The sequence below is a fragment of the Manis javanica genome, chromosome 4 (assembly GCF_040802235.1).
Source record: "Manis javanica isolate MJ-LG chromosome 4, MJ_LKY, whole genome shotgun sequence".
Lineage (NCBI taxonomy): Eukaryota > Metazoa > Chordata > Mammalia > Pholidota > Manidae > Manis > Manis javanica.
Window position 1 is genome coordinate 118,478,658 of NC_133159.1, and position 26,353 is coordinate 118,505,010.

Here is a 26,353-nt window from a genome sequence, read left to right on the forward strand (position 1 = left end):
GCATCTGCAAGATGACGTCACCATCGGCTTGGGTGGGACATGCAGGTGGCCTGGGTGTGTGGGTGCATCTGCCCCATGCCGCACACCGGGGTCACCTCCAGGCATGTCCAGCAGGAGGCTGTGCCCTGAGGTGGGCTGGGGAGCAGTGCTAGGCAGACCACCACTGGCAGGTCGTTGTGCTGTCCTAGGGTGACGTAAGGGGCTGGAGGGCGGAGGATGGGGAGTTAGTGTCCAAGGGGTGCAGAGTTTCAGTTCTGCAAGAAGAAAAAAGCTCTGTGGATGGATGGTAGTGATGGTTGCACAAAAATGTGAAAATACTACTTAATGCACTTAAAGAGGGCTAAGAAGGTAAATTCTATGTTGTATGTATGTCCACAATTAAAAAAAGACTTGTACAAAAAACTGCACATTTATCTGAAATTCAAATTCAAATGGGCATCCTGTGTATTATCTGGCAACCCTACACCATGGGGATTACATTTAGAAATGAGATGGTCTTACACAAAGGGGTCCAGTATGCTGGTGCCAACTTCCCAGGTCTCTGCCCTTGCGCTTTTCTCGTGGGGAGCTGAGAGGGTAGGGGTAGGAAAGGGGACCCAGTTCCATATGTGGCCACTGAGGCTCCTATTGCCTTCTTGGCTTCCCAGATAACTGCATATGGCTTATAAACATTATAAACATATAATGCCTATGAAGAAGGCAATTTGTTAATACCCCACTCAGTTTCTTTGTCTGTAAGACAAGGAAGCTGGGCCTGATGACCTCTCACATTTAATTTCCAGTTGCAAGGATCTGTGAAGCTATAACATTGCCTTTGCACGGTGGTTTTAATGTGGTTTGTATAGTTTTTGGTGATTACAGAATCCCTTTCTATCTCTAGGGATGTCCACATCCCTATTTGTGCACTGTCACTGTTCTGTTTATGTTTCTGTATATTTTAATTAATTTCATGCACCCCCAGTTTGTTGATAAATGAACACCCAAATCAAGAAAACCTGTACTTTGAATCACTGGTTAAAATTTGATGAATTTGGAGTTGCTTTCAACTGACCAGAGTGAGGCAGGGGAGCAGCATCATGATTAAAAGCAGCTGATGGGTTGTTCCATGCAAAACTGTAAGGAGAGCTGCCTAAATTCCCTCAGTTTCCTCATCTGTAAAATGGGGATAATCAGAGTGTCTACTTCATAGTGTTGTTATGAGGGTTAAATTGTCTGATCATGTACTTAGTTTTATATATATATATAAAACACATATATAGGACATAACATTTGCTATATTATATATAATAAGTTAATAAATGACTTGCTATTATTAGTATTATTGCCTTTTTTATAGTCCTTTTCAATTTTTTCTCTTGAGTGACCACGTGGTCATCTCCCTTGGATGTTATTGGTTAAATCGGTGAGAAAAGGAGCCCCTGCTTTACTGATGTTTAGGAAGAAAAAGACTTTCTAAATATAAACAGAGTGGAAGAAATCACAAAGAAAAAGAGAAAGCGTTGGCTTATTAAAAATTGAAATAAATAACAAAAACATCACAATCAAAATTAAAAGGCAAAAAACAAATTAGGGAAAATACTTGTCATCCGCAGAGCAGACAAAAAAAATCCCCAGTTTGCCTAATACTGTATGAGCTCTTTGCAAATGAATAAGATAAACAGCAATACCCCAATAGAAAAATGAGCAAAAGGCAGAGAGAGGCAATTCACAGAAGAAATACAAAACAGCCAACAAGCATTTAGGAAAGGTTTACTAATAATAAAAGAAATGAAAATTAAAGCAATGCTGGTTAATGTAATTGAGGCGATGTTAATTTTTCCATGAAATGAAATTTCTTTCCTTTGTCTTAATGAAAAATGTGTCATGTTTTTTCACCATTACAACATAATTTAGAACTACAGCCATTTCAGTTTATGTAGCTGATTTCACCCATTATCATTTTCATGTCCTATTAAGTTTTCAACAATTACAAATATATTTTCTCTGAGACCTTGAGGCATTACCTTGTATTCCTCAGGGGGGTCGGGGTAAAGAAGTTATAATTTGAGGAGTGCCCCACTAAACCTCACCCCCCACCCCCAGGGTATGTTGACAGGTTGGGCTGAGTTCTAGCCACTGAATAAAGTAATGTCCCCCTCTTCCTAACTATAAAAATAACTTCAATGATAAAATACATGTAAGGAAGTCCAGCTAGGGTTTTATATTTGTTTCCCATTTTCACTATTTTAAGAAGTATCAGATATTTAAAAGTTTTCTCTTTTTAGAAAAATATAATATTTAATGTAATGTAAAGTGTGTGTGTGTGAAAATTTGCTGTTTTCCCCAAAATATGCTTAGTTTGCTGACTGTATTCTGGGCATAGTTAATGCGAGTGGCCCTGATCTGATACAGGAACCATGCACAAGTATTTCTTCCTTCTCAGCGTGGCAATATGAAGTAGTTAGGACACTGGTGTGCCCTGTGTGTAACTTGGGCAGCCACGCTCCGATATTCAATATCCACGCATGCGCTCCGTTCAGCTGCTAACCAGCCGGGTCGGGGGTGTGACTTCTGCTAACCTGACTGGCACTTCTTTCCTCACGCAGCCTTGTTAATGAGGTGTATGAGGTGGACGACACCATCCAGACCCTGCAGCAGCGCCTGCGGGAGGCGGAGGACACCCTGCAGTCGCTGGTCCACACCAAGGCCACTCTGGAGCATGAGCTGGCAGTCAAAGCCAATTCGCTGTACATCGACCAGGAAAAATGCATGAGCATGCGCAAGAGCTTCCCCAATACCCTCCGGCTGGGGGGCTTCTGTTAGGGACCCGGCCAGGAGCGGGTCTGTGACTCCTCTGGGAAAGCAGTACCGGAGCCCTGTTGCAGCATTGAAACTGAGTGCTCACATACTCGCTTATTAGAGGACTGTACTGATAGAAATGTACCAAATCTCCTGTCTTGGAAAGCCTCTTGTTTGAATCCAACCTTAATTTCCTATTTACTAGGCTTCTGGGTGATGGGAAAGATATAAAGAAATTAATCAATTTAGCCATGTCAACATCATTTTTTAAAAACCTCCCCTGTCTATCTCTAAAAACAATAAATACTGCTTGTGGACATTTTCAGAGAATATAGATTAGTAAAAGAAGAAATTTAAAAACTTCCATGTTTCTAAACCAGGTATTTTCACTTACATAGATCTATTTTATTTTTGCATTCATATACAGAATCACTCTGAATAAAGTAGCCTACATTTATAATGCCCCTATTATGGATCAGATACCTCAATGCGTTTTTGCTTTTTCCACTTAATAAAAGGTACACTTTCCATGTCATTAAACACCTTTCCACAAATTCATTTTAATGGCCCCCCCCCTCTTTTTTAAAGAATTAATTTGACCAAAAATCAACTGGAATTGGGCAGCATGTAATTTAACAGATAGAAAGGAGCTCTGAGGAGCTGTACAAAGTGAAGAACTTTAATAGGCAGAAGGGAACAGGAAGAAGAAGGTTACAATAGGCAAACAAAGCGGGTTGGCTATTGCAAAGTTACTTTAAAATATACCATTGTACTGAGGTTCTAGAATGTTCTACAACCAATTTCCCATTACTGGCTATCTATATTGTGATGTATTCTTCCCTATCATAAACAATGTGGTCAGGATTTAATCTTGCTAGCTAAATGTTTGAAAACATCTTTAATATTTTCCTAGAGATGAGTTCCTAGATATCAAATTTGAATCAGCAATTATGCACATTTGAAAAAAAGGCCTTCACAGTATGTAGTCAAGTTGTCCTCCTGAAAGTTGGTGTTACTCTGTACACCTGCCAGCAGGCTAAGAAGGCCTGTCTTTCTGCATCTTTCATAATGCTTTGTTATCTTTTTTATTTTTACCATTTAGTAGTGTAAAAATGGCCTTGTTGCTTTAACCTCTTGTTCTTTGGAAGCTAGTGATGTTGAACATTGTTCGCTGGGCTCTTGAATTTCCTCTGTTAATTGCTTGTCTTTGTTATTTGGTGTTTCCCCTATTTATCTTTTTCCTTGAATTTATTTTTAAGAGTTCCCTGTATATCACTCATATGACACTTTGGTACTTAAGTGCCACTTGCCTTTATATTGTTTATGGTTTTTAATGTATGGCAGGTGAAATGTATAAATGGCTCCTTTATGATATATTCATGCCTTTGGAGTTACACCTGGAAAGTTCTTCCTCATCCCAAGATTATTTACTTACAGCTTCTTCTAATTCCACTGATGATTTTGTAACTTACATTTAACTGTGTGGAACTTGGGTGTTTTGAACAGGAAGCTCTGACACAGGAAGACGAGGTCATCAGAGGGGAAGTTCGTCTCTCCTTTCCCTATTTCTTACTACTTACATGCTGGCCAGGTTGACATCTTCTCTCTTCACCTCTTGCTCCCTCTAACCACTGTTCATTAACCCCCAAGCCCCGTTTCTCTCTCTGTTTCTTAAAAGTTTTTTCAGACCTTGGCAAGCAACTTCACAGAACTTCCTGAAGTGCTCATAGAGTTGACATGAACACAACAAGCTTGTGCTAGGTTTATTTTCATGGTCTCAGTTTATCATTTTGGAAATCAAACTGTAGGTTTTGTCATTCTCCCTTTGTTTCTAATGGAAACAAAGATATATAAGAGCCATGAAAACAGCAATTAGAGCAATCAAGTGTTGATAGTCATCATTTTTAGGCAACAGTAAGAATAAGTGTGAATTCCACATGTCTCTTTTTGTTGTATGTTCTGGGGAAAACCTTGCCAACTTTTTCCTAGAATTACAGTTTTTGCTATCTTTTTTGAGGACTCTATGCTGAGTCCTTTTATTTAAACGTGTATTCCCAGCATTACAAAAATGTGATGGGAAGAAAATGTAGTTCATCATAGAAAAAGGTTGGTTTTCTTGTTATTTTGGTAACCTGTGGGCAAGGCTAAATTCCACAAATACACATCTGGTTCTAGTCTAAAATGCTGCAGCCACTTCACCAGGGGAAATATCCTAATGCTGAAATCCCTGAGAAGCCAAGACTCACAAAGTGAGATTCTGTTTAAGAATCACTGACTGCTATACAAATATCAACACATGCTATAGCTTTATATATTCAGGGCCAGACTATCCTTAATATTATGTGGTTTTAAGAAGAGCTGCTGGAATGTCAAAGGCTTCCACCTACCCAGGCATCATTCAGATTTAGAAATGTGTGTAACTGCCCCTAAATAGTCAAGTCATCTGTAATTTTAGTAATTTCCATTTATATCTGTGGACAGTGTTGTCATAAACACCTCACCTGACACTTTTGAGTACTGAGTTTGTGCTGTAAATAGCTGAGCTGGGGTCTGGTTTGCAGTTATAATTTCTGTTTCACACTGAAAACAGGGATGGATTCCTTCCCTTTGTATACAGGGCTGACCCAAAACACCTAGGATGAGGTGGAGCTGCTGCTCATAGTCGAGCCCCAGATCTCCCCTGTCAGTCTCCCTCTCTGAGCCCCAGCCCCTAAATTGTTTCTGACAGCTCTGAATTCACCATTGGCATGATCACCAAGACCAGCCTTCATGTAGAGTGCTCCGAGGATACTTTCTGAACCCTACATATTCATGCATTCATGGGGGAAAGAGACAATACTTACCTGTTTACCAGGGATGGAAAATATGTTTCACCTTGAGGACCAGCTCCAGACCACAGTAGTGCTTAGTCATTGCATTGAAAAGGATTCTGAGGCTACATGTGAGTTCAGACAGGTAAGAATCTGAAGGTCCCGTGGGATAGCTATCTGTAGGGGCTTCCTGTCCTCCCTGCCCTGGACAGTTCTGCATTCTCCTTCAGCTCAGTTCTTTCTCTTTCAATATCCAAATGCTCTGTTTGGTGGTCTATGGCTCATTCCCTTAGAACCTTGTTGTTTGTTAATTTTTGTGGGAGCTAATAGGAGATCCTTCCTGCTGCCAATGTTTTCCTTTTAGCAAGGACCTTCTAAAGAGCTTGCCAAGACCAAAGAGCAACTCTGGAGGCATCCTGGTGGAGTGAGGAGGGAGCTGGTGGGAGCCAGGGAGACTGTTACTGCTCTTCTCAATGATTTTGAATTGTGTATGCTTGGGTTAAAGCTGCAGGAACCATAAAAACTACTTCTATTTCTCAATTTCTTTTCTCCCTGTAAGTCAACGTGATCTCTTTGGACTAAGTTTCAAAGTTCCCACCTTGGGTCTCTCAACCCTGCAGTCACTCAGACATAAGGATGTTTTTTCCACCTCTTTCCCCCTCCACGGCCCCCACATGGTGGTCTGCTGGCCTGAGAAGCTACTCCTTAAGGAAACCATTGTGTTTATTGAAAACAAAAACCTATCATATGTGTATTGGGGATGTGTATTTATTTGCAACAGGCTGGTGGGTTTCTTCTTCCAACCTCAGCCCACTTGATGTGTGCAGCAAAGCCAGAGGCTGCTGAAGAGAGATGAGGTCAGGCAACCTGAGAGGAAAATAACAGGACTCAAGAGCACTGCACATACCACATTGGCAAGATGAAGGCATTGTTACTTTAATGCTGGATGGGGCACCCAACTTTCCCAGTTTTCTAAGGTAGATGTAATAGATGTTTCTCAGGGTCTTGGGGAAAAATAGCCATGCCTCCAAGGAGTCATGTCTTAGCAAAGTCCTCTCTCTTTTGAACATGGGCTGACTTTCTGCTCACTTGAACCAGCAGAATGCAGTGTAACACTACCAGTTCCAGGCCTAAGGCAGGCTTCTGCTTGTATGCTCTTGAAAGCTAGTTGCTGTGTAAGAAGTCTGACTCCCCTAAGGTCACCTCGGTGTTAGGAAGCCCAAGCAGACATGTGGAGAGGCTTATGTAGAAGAGAACTGAGTCCCTGGGCGATAGCTGCCAGTGAGCTTTGAGTCTAGGCCAGCACCAACGGGCAGCTGTGCAAGGGAGACTGTCTGGCATCTTCCTGCTCTCCCAGTGACTCAGTTGGCACATTATGAAGCAGAACTGCCTAGTCAACCCACATCATTATAGGAAGTAATAAATTGTCTTAAACTACTGAGTTTTTGAATAATATTTTTTTAATGCCACAATAGGCAACCCAAACAAATTTTCACTGGCTTTTCAGACATCAGCTACCTGGGAAGAGAGAATCGACTGTTTCTTGTGTGCTTATTACTACATTCCCATCATATAACATGGAAATCTCATGACACAGTTATTCTCAACACTCTGCAAATGGGTAACAGAGACTCAGAGAGGCTGAGTGAACCCACAGTCTTTAAGCAATTAGTCTGCCCTGACTGAGATAGTGCATGTTGGTTTGAGTGTTCAGCCACCTTATCTGACACCAGGATCCACACTCAACGCTATTTTATTCTGTGAGTGGGTCTCTCAAGAGAATGTGTCCAGGCAGTGATTCCCCTCCTCAGCAATAACAAAAATGTGTAAAATGATTGCATTGATGGATTTAGAATTGGGTACCAGGGCACTTCAGAAACTTTTAATTTTGGAAAATTTGTATAAAATGAAAGCATGAGTGAGAGCCAGTGTCTGGGCCATTGATCACATCTAGATGTTGATACGTATAACATTAACGATAATGACAGTCAATTTTTGCTGAGCAGAGAAACTCTTCATGTATTATTTCATCATCACAATTATTCTTGAAGGTGCCATACATTTAATTATTTACATTCAAAAAATGAGGTAAATGAGTTGTAAACAAAGTAAAATAATACAGAGCCAAACCACTAATAAGTTTCAGAGAGAGGAGCTGAGCTCAAATAGGTTTCTTCCAAACTTTCATTGTTAAATTACTACATTTCCTCTTTCCGGACTGTTTAGAATGAGTTAGACATTCTCAAAGGTTGTGGGTTTTTTAAAGAAAAATATTTTAAATATTATTTATTTTAAATATTTAAATGTTATTATTCATGAAGATATAATATTTTTAACAATCTCAACAACAGTAAATTGATTTTACCATACTATTGCAAAGTTCTAGCTCTAAACTTATTTGGTTCTATCTTTAAGTAGAATTTAAGGAAAATATCTGAGTGTATATATATTGTTACACAGATGAAACGGTCTCTAACAATTTGCTAGAAAATACTGCAATTCTAGAAATAACGTAATTGTTCTTCACTCAACCTCTTCTTCATCCTATTGGCAATAACCATCGACACTGATGGATTATAGGGTTGCCCTTCACATACCCGAGTCTCTGGCAGCATTTTTCTCCTAAAAAGGGCTCAGTACCAAGTGGGAAGTGATTGTGTTTAGTGACCACTTACCCCAGCATTTGGCAGTTAACTAAAACAGGTTCTTTCTCATATGTGTGCATGTTGGGTTACCATCTGAACTGCAGTTATAACTACAAAGAAATAGGCAACTTCCCCTAGAGAGAGAAGAGAATTTAGAACGAGGTCTCTTTCTCTCTTGCCTTGACTTGGATTCTTGGCCTCTCATCTTGTGGATTATAAGACCCTTATCTTATGATATATTTCTTTGCTCATGTGGAGCTCAGGATATACAGCAATATATTAATAAAATGACTAATTTTACTAAGCATTGTGGAATGACAGTGTTAGGCAATGTAGAAAGAGGCTAATTATGAAATATAGAGACAAGAGGGTCAGTGAAAAGCCCAAATCCAAAGGCACAGAGTTACCTAGTGAGAATTTCTGGAGTCATTTGAGTTCTCGTTGGTTGGTAATCAGGATGGGTAATTACTTTCATAGAGGATAGAAGTTCTGAGATTTGTTTATTGATCAATCTTCAAGAAGAGAATAATGATTATTTCTTGGAGACGAGCAAGCTCAAAGGCTCAGGACTGGCACAGACATATCCAATGGTAGTGAAATATGGGCCATCTCTATTGGTCAGCTTCATGATAGAAGAATCTAGACAGAAAAGGACACAGATCTTCCTTGACTTATGATGGGGTTATGTCCTGATAGATCCATAGTAAGCTGAAAATATCAGTTGAAAATCCATTTAATACCCTTAACCTACCGAACACATGCTTAGCACAACCTACCTTGACATGCTCAGAACACATCCACTAGCCTACAGTTGGGAAAAATCACGTAACACAAAGCATAGCTAATAGTAAAGTGTTGAATATCTCTATAATTTATTGAATACTGCCTTGGAAATGAAAACTGGAATGGTGTATGGGTACAGAGTGGTTTTGGGAGTTTGGGTTGGTTACCCTTGTGATAGTGTGGCTGAGTGGGAGCTGAGCCTCACTGCCGCCGCTCGGCATCCTGGGAAAGATCATACCACACGACTCCAGTCCTGGAAGAGATCCAAATTCAAAATTCGAACTATGGTTTCTACTGAATATGTATCACTGTTGCATAATATCAATTCCTAAAAGGCAACCGTGGGTGGTGGTGTGAAGAATGGAAAAAGGGACATAGTTATTGCCTTTAGAAACTTACAGTACTGCTGGTAAAACCAAATCTGGCCAAGAGGTATTATTAAAAATAACGTAAATAACATGTTACAGAAATATATTGAAATTGAGGGGAGGATCATCTACTAAAGTCTTCTGGTTGGGAAAAGCTATACTCTCTTACACAGTTCCTCCTAATCTTCTTTTCTCTGAGCCAAACGCCACCCAATTATTTTGCCCCTTCAACCCAAGGCTCAATTTCTTAGACCAGCTGAGAAGCTTAAAGACCTGAAAACCACCGTTTCCCATTTGAAGCCTCACAGTGGCCTTTGGAATTGCCACATGAGGCTTCCTTCCCTGCTTCCTTCCGATCATTCTGTGGGCCCAGATAACCCCCACACGGTTGCAAAGAGGGCTTCAGCTGTTTGTCTGGATCTCCACTAATCTAATTCCTCAGAGACACTGGAGTACATCCAGCAACACTTGAATGTTTTTTCCACTTAATGAGGCCATGTTTCTATCATCAGTGAAGCTTATGCTCTGGATATTTCCCATAAATACTATTTTATGACATTGCCAGACACACCATCCTCCTTGCCGTGTTTTACCTATCAGCTTTTGGAACTTTTTACAGTGATGGAAATGTTCTATATCTTCTTTGTCCAAAATGGTAGCAACCAGCCACATGCAGCTATTGAACACTGATTAGAATCCCAGATAAAAACTTAGGACATTAGAGCTCAGGAAAATTGTTTAGTTGTTCAATGTCATGAAGCCAGAGAGGGCAAATCCAGAAATAAACCCATATTTTTTGACACTCTGTGATTTTCCTCTCTGTTTTGCATGCGTGGTCTCATACAACCACTTCTCTGCAAAGTTTTATAGAGCATCTATTAGATGTAGTAAGTATTTTGAGGATGCCTAGAAATAAAATAGCTCATTGGGTCCAAAAAAGGTGAGCATTAAGCAGAATCACTTTCTTGACCTCTTACAGCAAAGAAGAAGGGAGGGTCCCTGTGCTTACCTTCAGGAGTCCAGGTGTTACTACCATTATTATACCATATGTGCTTGACTGGCAGGCCTCTTGATCACTGGAGGTTCCCTAGTACTCAGCACACATAGCTGCAGGCTCATGTGGGAAGTGCCACTGGCTGTGCCACTCAAGGTCTTTGGGTTTGGTGAGAGTGAGCCTGTGGGCAACTTGCCCACACCCATGGTTGCTATGAGACTGAGTCCAGATTCAAATCTGGATCCTTTAGACCCCGAATATTAATTAGGGTAGCAGTGGGTAGAGATTCTGCAAATAAAGTCTGCACACTGGCTCCACTGGTCTTGAGTGCCATGCTAAGAAATTCGGATTTGATTCATTGGCAGCAGGAAGCGGGAGAATCTTGTAAAGAGCTTCCCAGTTGAAGCTACTGGAGCAATAGGAAATTGGAAGAATAAGCTAGTGCTGGTGTTGGAGTGGAGGGACAGGCAGGCTTCAAGAAAAACTGGGTGTCAAGGTTTTGTAACTTAGGGGTGCCTTTCTCTCACACTCAGAGGGTGTCTTGGAGATGTTGGAGACAGTGTGGCACTGGAACACCAAGGAAAGGAGCTGCTCTGGGAGTCCGTAGGGAGGCAAGCAGGTCGTTGTTCCACCGGGAAGATGCTGACTGATGGTAGGCTGAGCAGTGAGAATGTTCAGCTCTTGCCTGATGAACTCAGGCACAGGAGCAAAACCATGTGGGCTGAACTACCTGACACTCTTTGGATTTGGGGGAGAGCAAAGTTATGTAACTTGTGCGAAGCCAACCATCCAGTCTTGGAGGAGAAGTGTGCACAGGAAGTACAGCAAGGCAAGGAGTTCAGGGACAGGGAGGAAGCAGAAGAGTAAAATATCTCAGGGGAGTCAGATGGGGTCCAGGATACGGCAGTGGAGAGAAGAGAGAGGTGAGTCCGGGCGACGTGCTGGTATTGTGTAAGGCGCTGCAGGAGGTTGGAGATCAGAAATAGACTTGAAGGACATGGAGGTTGCTGGTAACTTTGAATAGTTCTCTTTGGAGAGTACAGTGTAGCTAGATAACATAGGAATTTAAGGGAAAGAGAAATATGTTTCATGGGTAATGGGTTAACAGGCAGTGAAAGAGAACAAAATGCACCAACCAGAAAAAACACAAGTCAATGCAAGTTCCTTCAAAATAGAAAGAACTTGTTCATGTTTGTAAGCACAGGGAAAGAAACAATGGAGAAGGTGAGAAATGAAACACACTGGAAAAATCCTATTGTGCATATTATCTTCTAGTGATAGATGAATTACTTGATAACAATTTTAAAGTTATTGTAAGATAAAACTTCTCTCAATAACCTTTAAAAAATCTTGCAGCCATTCTTACTGGTTTGTTATTCCAGAAGCAGTATTTTTGAACTCTAGCATTTAAAACTGGGGTAGGCAGATGGATCAATGAAATAGAAAGTTCCAAAATAGGACCACATATATATATATATATATGGATCTAATAAATTCGATGTTCATAATAGTGGGAGAAAGGATGGATTATTCAATAAGTGGCTATTTGTAAAAATGATAAATTCAGATTTTAATTTCATGTGGCATATGAACATAAGTTCTAGATGGCTACAGATTTTTAAAAATCATGAAAATACTAAAAGATGATGTAGATAAATTTAACAGTAATCTAAACTTATCAAAAACATAAAATTCTAACTTACAGGTATAGGCCAATGAACCTAAAATCAAATTTTCTAGGTGGCTTTGTCAGAAAACATCTGATGGAGAACTAAATAGTTGTGGGGTGAAACCCTTCCATACCCTCTGCATCCATTCAAACATCCAGAAGTACAATAAAAGTGTTTTAAACTCAAAAGCTAGAAAGTAGCTGTGAATGGTTCCTAAAGCACTTTTTGGTTGAATTGAGCTTTGGAAATTTTCGAATTTTGTGACATCATTTGGTTACAGCTTAAAAACGCTATCTACTCCATAACATGTCATCTATCTCTTCCTCTAGTAATTGAAGAAAATCATCAAGCATTGGGAAAGAGTCCGCTTTTCTGTGATTAAGTGATTTGCATCAAGTGTCCATCTCTTTAAGAATCCTCATAAATTGCCAAATACGAAAAGTGTTCCACATACCACATGGGCAGATCACTTGACATCACTGAAATGGTCTTCATTGATATAATCAATGTCATGATGTAATGCCCTAAAAAGCTCCAAAACTCATTCAGAATTTCAAATACTCATTTGAGTGCCTTCTATTCAATATGGTCTGTTTGGAAAGTAAAATCTTGCACTTCTCACTAATATCTTCATGCCCTGTGCTAAAAAGGCATACACCAAATGGGGACGACTTAGTTTTAATCTCCAATTTGAGTGTGCTTCCTGAATTACTGCATCATTAGTATGCAGAATGTTGAAGAGTGAGAAGACTGATATTTAGGAGCAACTTGTTTTGTTTTCATGGCAACTCCCTTCCATGATGTCTACTTAGCGAGTGTTCCATGGACCCTGAGCCCAACACACATTTTCCTACCCTTTTCCATGACTCACACAATAATTAACTAAAATAAACACCTTCTCCTGTACTCTAAGTTCCTAAAAGAAAAAGGTAGCCAGGTTCTTCTTCCTTGACTATGTTACTCATATTCCAAGAGTGAATTCAAAGGCTGGTACATCAGTGGTTCAGTCCAACCACAAACCCAAACCAAACACAAGCCTTACTACCACCCCTCATGATGCAGTTCTTCCCTATTAGGTGTTGTGAAGACTGTGTCACTCAACTTGTATCTACTGATTAAAGAATTCTATCACCGTGGATCACTGAGGATAGGCTAAGTTATGCTGCAGTAACAAATGACCCCCAAATCTCAGCCAGCAAAATTCATGTCCAGCACAGGCCAGTTGAAGCCTCTGCTGCACGTCCTTCTCACTCTGGGACCCAGGCTGGTGGAACACCCACTACTGGAGCATTGACCAGTCATTATGGCAGCAGGAGGAGAGGGCATGGTGAATTGCACACTGGACTTTAAAGTTGCTTTTCCACTCTCATTTCTCTGACTGAAGCAGGTCATGTGGCCATGCCTAACTTCAAAAGCAGCAAAGAGATGCAATGCTGTCATACACACAGAAAGCAAAGAGCTGGAAATAGGTAGTGAAAACATTAATGATTTCCACATGTTATTCTACTTCCTCTGTGCACATAAATGTGTCAAAAACTATGAAATTAGTTTTACAAACTTTGGGAAAATATTTTTACTCAAACCTGTTTATGCTTTGGAGAAGGCTTTGAAGTTTTAGACTCCTTAGATAAAATATTTAATTTAAAGCCTTTGGGAAGCAATATTTTGTGCTTGTTCTAGAAAAAAAAAGTACTCGGTAGGTTTATTAAAAAGGTCACTGTTGGAAAATGATGCAAAATCCTTATACTCCTGTTTAGCAGTGTTTCTAAGCAGAAATCAATAGAGAGTAGAAACAAATAAATTCCTCGGTCCAATGAAATCCATTTTAAATATTCATTGTCAGATTTCTCACTGAACTCTTTAGTTGGGGTTGTTTGCAGAAATCTATTTGTCTATTGCTTGTTCTTGCACTTGTAGATTCACAGTCTATATTTAAACTAGGCTGGAATTCTCTTTCTTATTTATATTTATGATGTTATTTTGAGCTGTAGCATTTATATTACTATTTTCATTACATTCTTGTTCTTTAACAAACCACTTTGAGTCATTGATTTTTTTGTGAATCGGAGATTTAAAACAACACAAAGGTGAAAACAAAAAGCATAACAGATTGAAAAAAGGATAATTTGCAAAGAAAGTAAAACTAAACTTAAATGAATTAGGTAGACCTCATTGTCCAGATATATTTAATATAATGGATATATTTAATAAATTTAACTTTAGAGCGTATCTTATTTTCTACAATCTTTAAGAAATGTTTTCCCATTGGCTAGGTTGTGAAGGTAATTTACCAACAAATTAAGCATAAACATTTCTGTGTAAAATATTTAGATGGGAGGTAGCTCACGTGCCCCAAAGAAGCTGTATTTAAATGACTTAAAAAAATAATATAATGTAGGTTTGTATCCATCGAGACAGATAATGTAGAAAACCTTGCCTCTTTGATTTTCAGAAAATAGGGAACAATCTGAAAGTTCAAAGGTTGTGATGTCCAGATAATGGGATTTTCCACCCCTATTCTATCAGACAATGTCCCTCTCAATACCCCCAACTGGTTTTGTTTTTTTCTCCCTTTATTGCTAGAGAAGCCCCAATTATCTGATGGACCCTCCTTTTAACCTTCTGACTGGTTATGAATAGAGACCTGGAGGACCATTCTTCCCTCCTCCTGGTGGGGTATACACACAAGTCTCACTGAGCAACAAAGAAACATTTTCATTCTCCTGCTTCCGTTTTGATGGGATATTGGGTATATTGACTACGAACCTGATGTCTCAATGCAAAATATGGGTAATTGGAGTAGAGTTCTTAAGCTTGGACAAGACAGGGTCTCTTACTTCTTGACCCTTACGCCAGAATTGAAATCTTTCTCAGCCGGCAATGGAGAGAGAGAGAGAGAGAGAGAGAGAGAGAGAGAGAGAGAGAGAGAGAGAGAGCGCCTCAAGAGACGTCCTGACCCAGCTTACTGGCATTCCCACAGGACTGACCATCACTAGCCTGCTTTAGGCAACGAACCACTGAAAATACCAGAAGGCATGTGGGACTTATGAGCACTGGCTCTAACCCAGGGATCCTGTCCACTAGCAAACAATGAATTTCAAGTTTTGATGGATCAGTGACCACCATTCCTGCCTGAGGAAGGACCCTGGAAGGGGGCAGAGAAAGGCCCGCCATGTCCTCTTCACCACTCCGCCATAGGGAGGAGAGGGTGAAGTCCATTCATCTGCGAACCAAAATATGAAAAGGTAGAGAAAAATTCCTTTTATCAGTATCAGTGTTTCTTGACTGCTGTGGTTGGAGTGTTTGTGCCCCCCCCAAATTCATATATTGAAATCTAACCCCCAAGGGGATGGTATTAGGAGGTGGGGCCTTTGGGAAGCAGAGCCTTCACAAATGGGATTGTGTTCTTATAAAAGTGGCTCTGAAGAGTTCCTCCGCCCCTTCTACTATGTGAGGACACAGCAAAAAGACGGCCATCTCTGAAACAAAAAGCAGGTTCTCACCAGACAGCAAATCTACTGACACCTTGATCTTGGACTTCCACTATCCAGAACTGTGAGAAACAGATTTCTGTTGTGTGTAGGACTCCCCGTCTGTGGTTTGCTACAGCAGCCTGAACTGACTGAGACCTTGAGTCAGATGGCAGTGGCAGGGATAAAGGACTGGACTTTGGTGGCCGGCCTTGCAGAGCAGGGGCAGCGGCTCTATCAGTCAAACTAGCATTGTATCCTTATGGGCCAGGTCATGCACTGGCCGCTCCTGGTGATGAAAAGAGGACACAGGGCTTCCCTTGTGCTCAAGGGTCACTGGAAATGCTTCATGGAAGACAAAGTAGGGTAAGTGCCATTCAAGAAAGACAGAGCATGTGATCTTAGGAGGGAAGGAAGGAGGTGGGGAGCTCTTATATGTTGGGTCAGGAAAAGCTTAATACAAAGCTGGAATTTAAAGGTGGATGCAGATCTGTAGGGTGAATTGTGACAGACAGAGAGTGTAAAGGGATTAAATAGTATGGATAAAGTATAGAAGGGGGCGTGCTTTCTAGTTGGCTGGAATAAGGAGCCTGGGGAGGGGAGAAGTCAGGGGCATGCCTGGTAAGGCATATGGGGACCGTATGGGGACGTGATTTGAACTTAACTGATTAGTCCATGAGGAGAAATTAAAGACTGAGCTGTGCTTTGGGAAGACACATTTGGCCTTAGTTGCAGGATCTATGGGAAGAGGGAGGTTGGGGGGCAAAACAGAGGTGGGTGGGGCAAGGTTTGGCAGAAAGTGATTTTGGTAAGAGATGGACTACAAGGAAGTAAAATTCTCATTTTAAAAAAAGGGAACCCAGAAATTCCAAGGCTGCTCTTTAAGGAGAATCTCCTGGGGAAGGGGAGGCCAGATGTGAAGCTGCAATTCTCTTCTCCCAAATGTTTCTCCGCTATGGATGGAGATCCCTCATTAATTGCCACGGTCCCACCACATTGTTCTGTATGGGTGGGGATGCGTTATGGATGAAAATGAAATTCATATGTTTAAATCCTAAACCCTAATATCTCTGAATTTAATGTATTTGGAGACAGGGTCCTTAAAGAGATAATTAACTTAAAATGAGGCCATGAGGGTGGGTACTAATGCAGTAGGACTGGTGTCCTTATTTAGGACATTTCGACACAGACACACCCAGCAGAAAGACTGTGAAAGGGCCCAGGAAGAAGATTGCTGTCTATGGACCAAGGATGGAGGCCTCGGAAGAGGTCAACCCCACCGGCACCCTCATCGTAGACTCCCAGCCTCCAGAATTGTGAGAGAATTCATTCCTGTTGCTCAAGATACTCAGTCTGAGGAACTTTGTTCTGGCAGCCCTGGGAAGCTGATGTGTATATGGAAAATGACTTCCTTTGGTGTCTTATAGCACCGCTAGGAGAAGACACTGAAAGTTGGCTTTTGTAAAGTTAGGGAGACAGAAAAGGGACCCAAACTCCCAAACTAAGGTCAAACTAGGTCATCAAGCTTGTAGGAAATGGCTTGTTTTTAAAGGTTTTGCCGACCTCTCCCATTACTAAGAGGATCTTTCCAGGGATAGCAGAACCTGGTGTCACAACCCCCAGGCTGTTCACAAAGCAGGCCAGACACGCCAGGAATCTGTACGGCTGCGGTGTTCGCATGCATGTGCTGGGAGGGCTGTGCGACGAACCAGGTGCTTATAAGCGCTCGATGAAAACGGTGTGTTACAGCCCCTCTGGGAGCCTGCTTGAGAGGGGGGCGAAACAGGCAGTTGCTGGCTCCGCACGTACAGAGAAGGGGAGGTGCTTCCCTCTCACTTGAGAGAAACCTTATAGGAACATTCTCTGGCAACGACTCACCCTTCCAGAGTGCTCCAGGAAAATAGTTTTGAACACGGGAATTGCCAGGTCTGGATAAACATAGTTCAGTCCCTCAGATGTTTTGAACATGACTGAATGTTCATACTGCTCAGCCTTTCATCAGAGTCCTTCAAATAGCTCACATACAATCCTGATCCTGTTCCAGGCGGCGGCCGGTCAAAGTGTTCAGATCCGCTGTTACAGTGACCAAACACGGGAAAGTGTTTATCCTTTAGAGATAAGGTGAATCTGTGAGAAATTTAAAGTTTCAGATCAAGCTCATGGCTCAGCCCATGCAGGAGCATCCAATTCTGACCTTGCTAATGGACATGGGAAGATTATTTATACCAGAAGGAGGCTCTCGTTCCTTATGTTTAAAATGGGAATAATCAGAATACTGTACTTCATATGCATGGCCACTGAGATTTTAATCAGATTGAAACCCAAAAAGCATTTGACTTTACCGTAGGAAACCTCTAAGTCTCTGCACACAATAAGCTTTCAGGAAGCATCAGAGAAGATGGTGGTGAAGTGATAATGATCTGATGGCCCCTCAAAGAGGGTTTACCAGTGTGCTAGACATTCCTGGGACATCTATGATTCTACTGTACCATATAGATATATATTTTAAACTGGTCTTGAAGTCCCAAATGACAGAATGGATGTGAGGTAAACCATCAGGTTGGAAATTTAAGATGTTTGAAGTAAATAAATGAGTTGTAAAGCAGCTAAAAGCAATGTTTGACAGCCATAGTGTGGTGTACATAAACATGGGGTCACTGTCATGTAGACATTTGAGTAATACATGGAGGTTTGGAGATCTGTACATTTTTCTAACTATGATTTTATCCACTAATTTAACAAACTTTAATACAGTGTCTATCTTATTCTAGCAACTGTAATTAGGCATATGAGTCCGAAAGTGATAAAACAAGTCCCAGGCTTCCAAGGACTATAGCCTGGAAGGAGGAATCCAATAAAGAAATAAATACAATAAAGTATAATTAGATTTGTGACAGCTGGATTTGGTATTGATGATGTCAGCAGTCTACATGTAGTCACACAGCTCTATGAACTGCAATCATTTTTCCTAAGACTTTATATTTTTAGAGACGTTTTAGGTTTACAGCAAAATTGAGAGGAAAGTGAGATTTCCTATTTAGTCCCTGCCTCAATACATGCACAGCTTCCCCATTATCAACATTCACCCAAAGTCCATAGTTTACCCTTGAAGTCTACTCAGTGTTGCACCTTCTATGGGTTTGGACAAATGTATGAAGACCTAGTATCTTATAGAGTAATTTCACTAAAAATCTTCTGTGCTCCATGTATTCATCCCTCACCCCTCTCCAAACACTTGTGAACCGCTGGTCTTTTTACTGTCTCCATAGTTTTGTCTTTCCTAGAATGTCATATAGTTGGAATCATACAGTATGTATCCTTTTTCTTAGTAATATGCATTTAAGTTTCCTTCATTTCATTTCATGCCTTGATAGCTCATTTTTTGTGTGTGATGAATAATATTTAATAGCTTAGATGTGCCACCCTCACAGTTTAATTACATATGCAGTGATTTTAATTTTGGTGAGGCACAATATGAACTGGTTGGCTGAGGCCACAGTGTGATGTAAATGGGCAGCAACATGTCGCCTAACCAGTGATTGCCCATCACACATGTCCCAGTGGTACTTGGCTCTTCATGGAAGGGCCACTGACACAGTTACCTTCACAATGTGATAAAATCCTGTTTACATATTGTTGTGAAAAACAATCTTCAGACAAAAGCCAGCTTCTACTGACAATGACAGAAATGAGGAGAAATAAAAGCTCCCTAAGGAAGCAATTTTCTTATCCAGAAAACAGCATTTAGAGAGAACAGGTATGCTGTATTGGTGGCCCTCAATGTGGGAACTGATGAAATATTTAGAATGTATTCCTTATGAATGGAAAGGCTCTGTTTTACATAAAGTATATAGTGGTAGAGGGAGAGCATGAGGACAAGCTGAATGATAGGCGTGACCTTGGAGCAGATTCTTTGAAGATAAGTCATATACCAACCATGTGATCAAAGTCAAGTGATGAGAAAAACCCTAATCTGTTTGGAAAATACTAGTAAAAAACCAAAAGGACTTTTGTTTCTGGCCAGCAAGGGCTGATAGGGATGAGATTTACCCTCTGACCAGAAACAACAACAAAACAGACAAAATACACAGAAATTGGACACTTGCACCAAAAATTGATCCCTAAGAGGTAAGTAACAAATGAGATGAACCTTATGACAGCCCCAGTTGATGACACTGGAGAGTTTCCAGTCTAGGATACAGCAAGGAACCAAGAAGAGTCAGAGGAGAAAGAATTAATTGAGGTGAGGAAACAGAGCAGAGAGGAGGAGAATAAAGCATTAAAGTTTGCAGAATTTGAGTGCCAGAGAGAAGAGAGAAGAGCTGCATAGAGAGAGAGAGAGGGAGAGGGAGAGGGAGAGTGACAAGCAGAGACAGGGAGAGAGAGTGACAGGCAGAGACAGGGAGAGATAGGGGGAGAAGCTTTGGACACTCAGTAGAGTACTGATCAGCACGTGGGCATGAGCTCTTGAGCTTAAGGAAAGAGCCACCTGGAAAGGTCAGAGGGAACAGTGCTTGCTGGGAATGATCCCCATTTCCACTGTCCACTCTAGGAAAGCTCCTTATTCATTGGATAGAGTAGGCTGAAGAGTCTTGCCTCAGTAGTGGGCAATAATTAGTCTTGTACTAAACCCGATTCTGGACCTGCCTAACAAATCTTTGAACAAAAACAGAGAGGTTCATTCTGTTTCCAAGTAATTTAACTGCATCCTAGAATAAAGCTCAAGGACATTTATAGTAATAAAAACATCCAGCATTCAACAAGGGGTTTCTATCTAAATTAACATTTAATGAAACTGTATCTTAATAAATTAAAATATTAATAAAATAGTAAAATAATTGCTAAGATATTAATAGACATTCTCAGAAGCAGGAAAAATGACCCATCATCAGAAGAAAATCAACCAATTGAAACAAACCCAAAACTGACATAGACGTTAGAATTCACAAAATAAAAAGACTTTAAAATGGTTGTTAAAACTGTATTCCACATGTTGAAAAAGTTAAGTAGAGACATGGAAGATGACAAAAATTATTACAGAAATAAAAACTACAACATTGGAGATGAAAAATACACAGGATGGGAATAACAACAGATTAGACTTTGTGAAGGAAAAGATTAGTGAACTATATGACATAGCAATAGCAATAGAAACTATTCCAGATGAAAAATACAGAGAATAAAATACTTTTTAAAAAGTGAAAAGAGAATCAGTAAACTATGGGACAAATTCAAGTTGTATAATATGTATGCATCTGTGGTCACTGCAGGAATAGAAAACAGGGTGAAGGGGGTAACAGAAAAAATATTTGGAGAAACAAATTTCTCTAAAAATTTCAAATTGATGAAAACAACAAACCAACAGATCCAAGAACTCAATGAAATGACAAAGCAAGAAACATGGAGAAAACTAGATTGTTTTCTCAAAACATCATATTCAAATTCACAAAATCAGTGATAAAGAGGAGATCTAAAAAACAGATAGGTAAAAGAGACAAGTTATATACGGAGGTATAAAGATAAGAATAATAGCAGGGACAGCTTTATGAGTGTGGAACTTGTGCAGTTGCACAGGTCCCCATCCTTAGAAGGTACACCATTCTTGGTTTAATGCTCTGCTGTTGCCATCCTGAAATTCTTAATAATTTTTTAACAAGAGCTCCCCTGCATTTTCATTTTGCTTTGGGCCTCAAAAATGATGCAGCTGGTCTTGGATTGGCAACATATTCTTTATCAGAAAAAACAGAAGCAAGAAGACAGTGGAGCAACATCTTTAAAAGACAAAAAGAAAAAAAACCCTATAATTCTTTACACAGCAAAAAAATCTTTCAAAAAACAAAGGAAAAATAAAGATTTTTTTCAAATATATGAAAGCTGAAAGAATTTGTCATGAGCATACCCATTCTATGAGAAATATTACAAGGAGTCCTTCAGACAGAGGAAAATGACACCCCATGAAAATGTGAGTCTACAAAAGGAATGAAAAGCACTGGAAATGGCAACAGCTAGGTAAATATATAAGGCTTTGGTCATTATTTAAATATCTTTAACAGGTAATTGCTTATCTAAACCAAAATAAGAACATATATCATGAGATTTGTAATATATATAAATGCAAAATGCATACAAACAGCTGCATAAAGTTCAAGTGGGGATAAATGGAAGCTTTTATCCTAAACTTGAAATGATGTAAATGTTCTTAAGAGTAAAAAGTGATAAAGTAAATGTGGATACTATAAACTTGAAAACAACCAAGTTGTTTTCTACAACTGCAGAAATAACAAAACAAAGAATTATAGCTAATAAGCCAACAAAAGAGGTAAAAAGAAATCATAATAGGTGCTCATTCTAAAAGAAGGCAGAAAAGGAGGAAAAAAGGAACGAAATACAGATGGTACAAGTAGAAGCCAAGTAGTGGATGATACACTTAATCCTAACTACATTATTATTTACATTAAATGTAAATGATCTATACGCAGAAATTAAAAGGAGATTGGTTGGGTGAAGAAGCAATACCCAACTATATGCTTACTACAGGAAACCTGCTGTGTATATGAAGACAGAAATAGGTGGAAAGCAAAAGAATGAAGAAAGATGTGATATACCAAAACTAATTTTTAAAAGGCTGGGGTGATTAAGCTAATATCACACTAAGTGGACCTCAGAGCAAATATATAAAACATTAATTTTATAATAATAAAGGGATCAATCTTAAATGTTTATGCACATAATAACAGAGCTCCAAAATAAATTAAGCAAAACCTGATGAAACTGCAAAAAGAAATAGCCACATCCACAATCACAGCTGGATACTGACAATACCTTTTTCTCAATATCTGATAGAAAAAAAATGGACAGCAAATCAGGAAAGATATAGAAGACTTGAACCATACTATACACCAATTGATCTAATTAACATTTATAGAACTCTCCATCTAGAAACAGCAAAATATATACAATCTTTTCCAGTGCTCATGGCCCAGTAGCCAAAACAGGCCATATTGAGCCATTAAAAAGTCTCATTAAATTTAAAATGATAAACACCATACAAAGTATGTTCTCTTACTGTAGTTGAATTAAGTACAAAAAATCAGTCATAAGATTTGTGAAAAACCTTGAAATATTTGTGAAAGAAATAACATACTTATAAATAACACCTAAGTCCAAAATTAAATTAAAAGGGAAAGTAGAAAGTATTTGGAACTGAATGAAATGAGCAGAACTTATCTAGGCAATACTGATTTAAAAGGTTTCTTTCTCTTTTTTTTGCAGTTGTAGAAAACAGCAAATGTGTTCCCTATCTTTTGATTGATATGAAGTTGGTACTGAAGGTTCCTTTTATTTTGAGGTAGAAGAAGTTTGAAATGTAATTTTAATATGGGGCACTAGGGGAAAAATGAACCCTTAATGAACTTGTTTGGGATTGTTCAGTACAGGTAACTTGCAATTTACAAAGCGATAATGGCAAGAAACATTCCTAAGTCAGTTGCTTGCCCTTGAAATACCTGGTTTCAAGTGGTATTTCATTCCTAACTGACCCACAAAAGCTTGTTTGGGCCACATGTGGAAATTTCAAGTACATTCTGTGTTGAGTAGGTTTTCTGGCCTGGTTTGAAGACACAGTCATCATTTTATTCATGTTTTTCCTGATAGAGATATTCAAGAAGTCCTTTTTATCAACCGCTAGGTGTCTGTTAAATAGAGAGGTCCTGGTGACAGGTCTGGCCTCAGAACAGCTGGGTGACACTTCTGTCTCAGCAGAGGGTGTCTTTTGGTCAGTGGACAAAGGGCTTGTCTAAGGACCTGAGGGCTTTTTCCCTCCTGGGGATGCTTGTCCAAGGCTCTTGGCTATTTCAGTCAGTGTCAGTCCTGACAGAAAGGGGAGCTGGGATGTTCTTACGGCTCCAGGGCCATTCCAATTTGACACAGCTCCTTTTAGCCTAGGGTAACGTAATGAGTGAAGAGAGTGGTGCAAGGTGCCACATGGCGACACATGTCAGTGTCCAGGAGGTAATAGGGCTTGTGGATGTTTAGCGGTAGAAACAACGCTCACCAAATACTGTGTACTCACATTTCCCTATACCCTTTGCAGCAGACATGGGTCCATTTGGTTAGTTCTAGTCAATGGACTGTGAAGAAAAATGTCAAGTTGTGTTGTTAAGAGCCAAGGTGCCTCTTTCAGCCTCTCCTTCCTCCCCACTGTGATCTTGGATGCTGTTTATTTAGAGAAGAAGGAATCCTGGATTCCTGAGTCACTGCTTGGAGGACCCTCACCAACCCTCTCTGAACTCTGAGTGAATGAAAAATAATCTTTCTGTTGGGTCAAGCCTACTAAGATTTGGGTGTTTTTTTGCTATTTCATGAGCCCGTGCTATCTTGACTCATACACCATTTAAGAGAGCCACTAGACAGCTCCAAGTGGCTGCTGCCATATAGCAATGCAGGCTTGGTGTTACTAAATATCTCAGTTTTTCAGCAGAAGCCAGAAAGAAAGATTTTGCACATGACTCCAGGTTTGAAATCCTTGCAATGAATTCATTTTGAAAACACTGTGGTTCTCTGATGGAGAAACCGAACATGTCTGGGTGCTGAGTTCAGCCCATCAGCTGCCAGGTTCCAATCTCCGAGGTCCCTGTAGTCTACTTCAGTATTTTACAAACTTAATGTTCTATTACCTTTGTCATCTGAGACATAAAGGCAAGGATTATGTGGAACAGTAGTGTGGAAATAAATATCTCAGAAACTTCAAGCTAAAATTTATGACGTCGTATCCAACGGAGCTTAAGCCAAAGTGAACGTGTTTCTGTCTTCTCTCACTGCACTCCTCTTCTTTCCTTTCCTTCCCTACCACCTTCCAGAAAAGGTATGAGTGATTGCCTTGGCTCAGGTTCTCTAGCAGCAGACACTGACATGAGGATCAATGAGCAGGTGATTCACTGAGCAGATGCCCCCATGGCTGACTGGTAAGGGAGGGGGAAGCAGGGCAGGCAAGGGATGGGGCCAAGCAAAGGCTCCGCCATGCCAGGCAATGTCCTGCAGAGGGTAGTTCTGTCCTGACAGTACAGGGAACCCTGGATATGTACACACCGCACAGTTGCCCCAACCCAAAGCAAGAGATCTGTGCTTTCATCCTCCTCAGCCTGGTAGCTGGTTAATGGCTGTGGTAGGGCTGGGGGAGCAGATTTGTGAGCTCCCAGGCTTCTCCAGCTCTCCTTACCTGCAGGCAGACTGCTCCCACAGCTGTGGGACAGCCTTTTAAATCAGACAGTGATGAGGGCAGGTGCACAGAAATAATAAAATGGGATTTTATGGTGTTTAGGCAGAGCATTAACATTGTCCATTTTAGGCATAAGAGATATTTACGGATGAAAAGACCCATCTCTAAACCTGCATCATTAGTCAGTGGAAAAGAGTGATTTTGATAGGAGCTCATGTAGTAGTAATTGCAGATCTTTATGCACACAGTAACTGTATGCTTTGGGGCATCTCTTTTAATTTCTGTGAGCCTCAGTTAGCTTGGGATTATATGGTTGCTGTGAAGAACACAGAAATAATGTGTTAGGCCCTGAAGGCCTGGTGCATTGTGGTGCTCACTAAATGTCCTTCGCATTTCCCTTATCCAGCCACCAGCAGCCTCCTGCCCTCCTTTGACCAGAGCACCCTGCAGTAGCCTGCACCCTCAGGCAATGTCCCCTACCAGGCTTCTCTGTTCAAGTGGTCTCCTCCAGAGAGCAGCTTTCACCCCTACTCATTTGGAAGCATCTGATAAAACTGATGCATGCCTGTTCCACCATTCCTAACCTAAAAGAATGACTCTCTAGGTGTGCTGTTGAGGCATTGTGGTTGTAAGAAACAGAGAGAGGGAGAAAAAGAGGCTTGTTGTAATAATACGTGTGAACTTGAGCTGAAATCAAGGCTGACCTGAGTCCAGGGAAGCCTCAGGGACTTGAATTTCTGTCTATCTCGCTTGCTTCTGGTCCTTCAAGTTCGGCCATGACAGAGGTCAGCAGCCAGCCTGGGTATCCCCATGGCACCCATCACATCAGTAACTACCCCTGCGTGAGGGACAGTCCCACACAGCTGCATGGCAGGGCTTTGATGTTTGCAGTTTGATGGACAGGAACTGATGCAACAATCCTGTGGTCACATACTCACGTCTGTGACATACTGGGCCACTTGCCTACAAGGATGAACCTGCTCAAAACTCAAAGGTAGAAATTTACTTCCATTATTTTATAACATCTATGGAGCACCTGCTAGGGTCCAGAAATGGTGCTTTTGCCCCACTTGGAGACCAGTGCAGAAGACAGACAATAAAAAGCCAGGTCAAATGCAAAAGGGAGTGCTATTTGCCAGGAAGGGTAGGACTCTGTAGGAACAGGGGAGGTGGATTCCTAACCAGTCCTTTAGGGAGTTTGGAAACTTTCCAAAGCATAATAGGCTGAGATCTGGAGGATAAGCACACGACGGAGAGGCGGTGTCGAGAGGCAGTGCAGAGGTCTGGCGGCAGGATGGAGCACATCTGTCAGAGAACCTGCAGGCAGTAAATCACCTGTTATCTGGGAAGGAAAATGTATCGGGGAATATTTCAAAGCACCATCAGTCTACCTTTTGATACAGGAGGAAAGGATTTTAATCAGCTAACAGGCTTTAAACAGGTTTTTGTTTTGCTCTGCTTGGTTGTTTTTATTGCAGGACTTCTCAGATCCTTTGGAATTCTCACATATGCCCATGTCCACCAAGAAACTCCCAATCAACTTTTTCTCCCAAGAAATATTTAGTGTGTTCCTCAGAGTCTTCAGTGGGCAATAATGCATTGGTAAAGGCACTCAGTG

The 26,353-nt window shown here is 40.6% G+C and overlaps 1 protein-coding gene and 1 long non-coding RNA gene across 2 annotated transcripts in view; one reads left to right on the plus strand and one right to left on the minus strand.

Moving 5' to 3' along the window:
* TEKT3 (tektin 3) overlaps nucleotides 1-4,781 on the plus strand; it is a 45,651-nt gene extending 40,870 nt beyond the window's left edge. The window contains exon 8 of the mRNA XM_073234756.1: nucleotides 2,586-4,781. Within this exon, the coding sequence (XP_073090857.1) occupies nucleotides 2,586-2,802 (217 nt within the window). The 3' untranslated portion in view covers nucleotides 2,803-4,781. The remainder of the gene's footprint in view (nucleotides 1-2,585) is intronic.
* Nucleotides 4,782-9,093: 4,312 nt separating this feature from the next.
* On the minus strand, nucleotides 9,094-25,613 carry LOC140848735 (uncharacterized). The gene is made up of 3 exons (XR_012129849.1): nucleotides 25,440-25,613; nucleotides 17,397-17,645; nucleotides 9,094-9,269 (listed from the first exon to the last, which is right to left on the minus strand). It is a non-coding gene; the product is annotated as an uncharacterized lncRNA (long non-coding RNA).
* Between the last annotated feature and the right edge of the window lie 740 nt (nucleotides 25,614-26,353).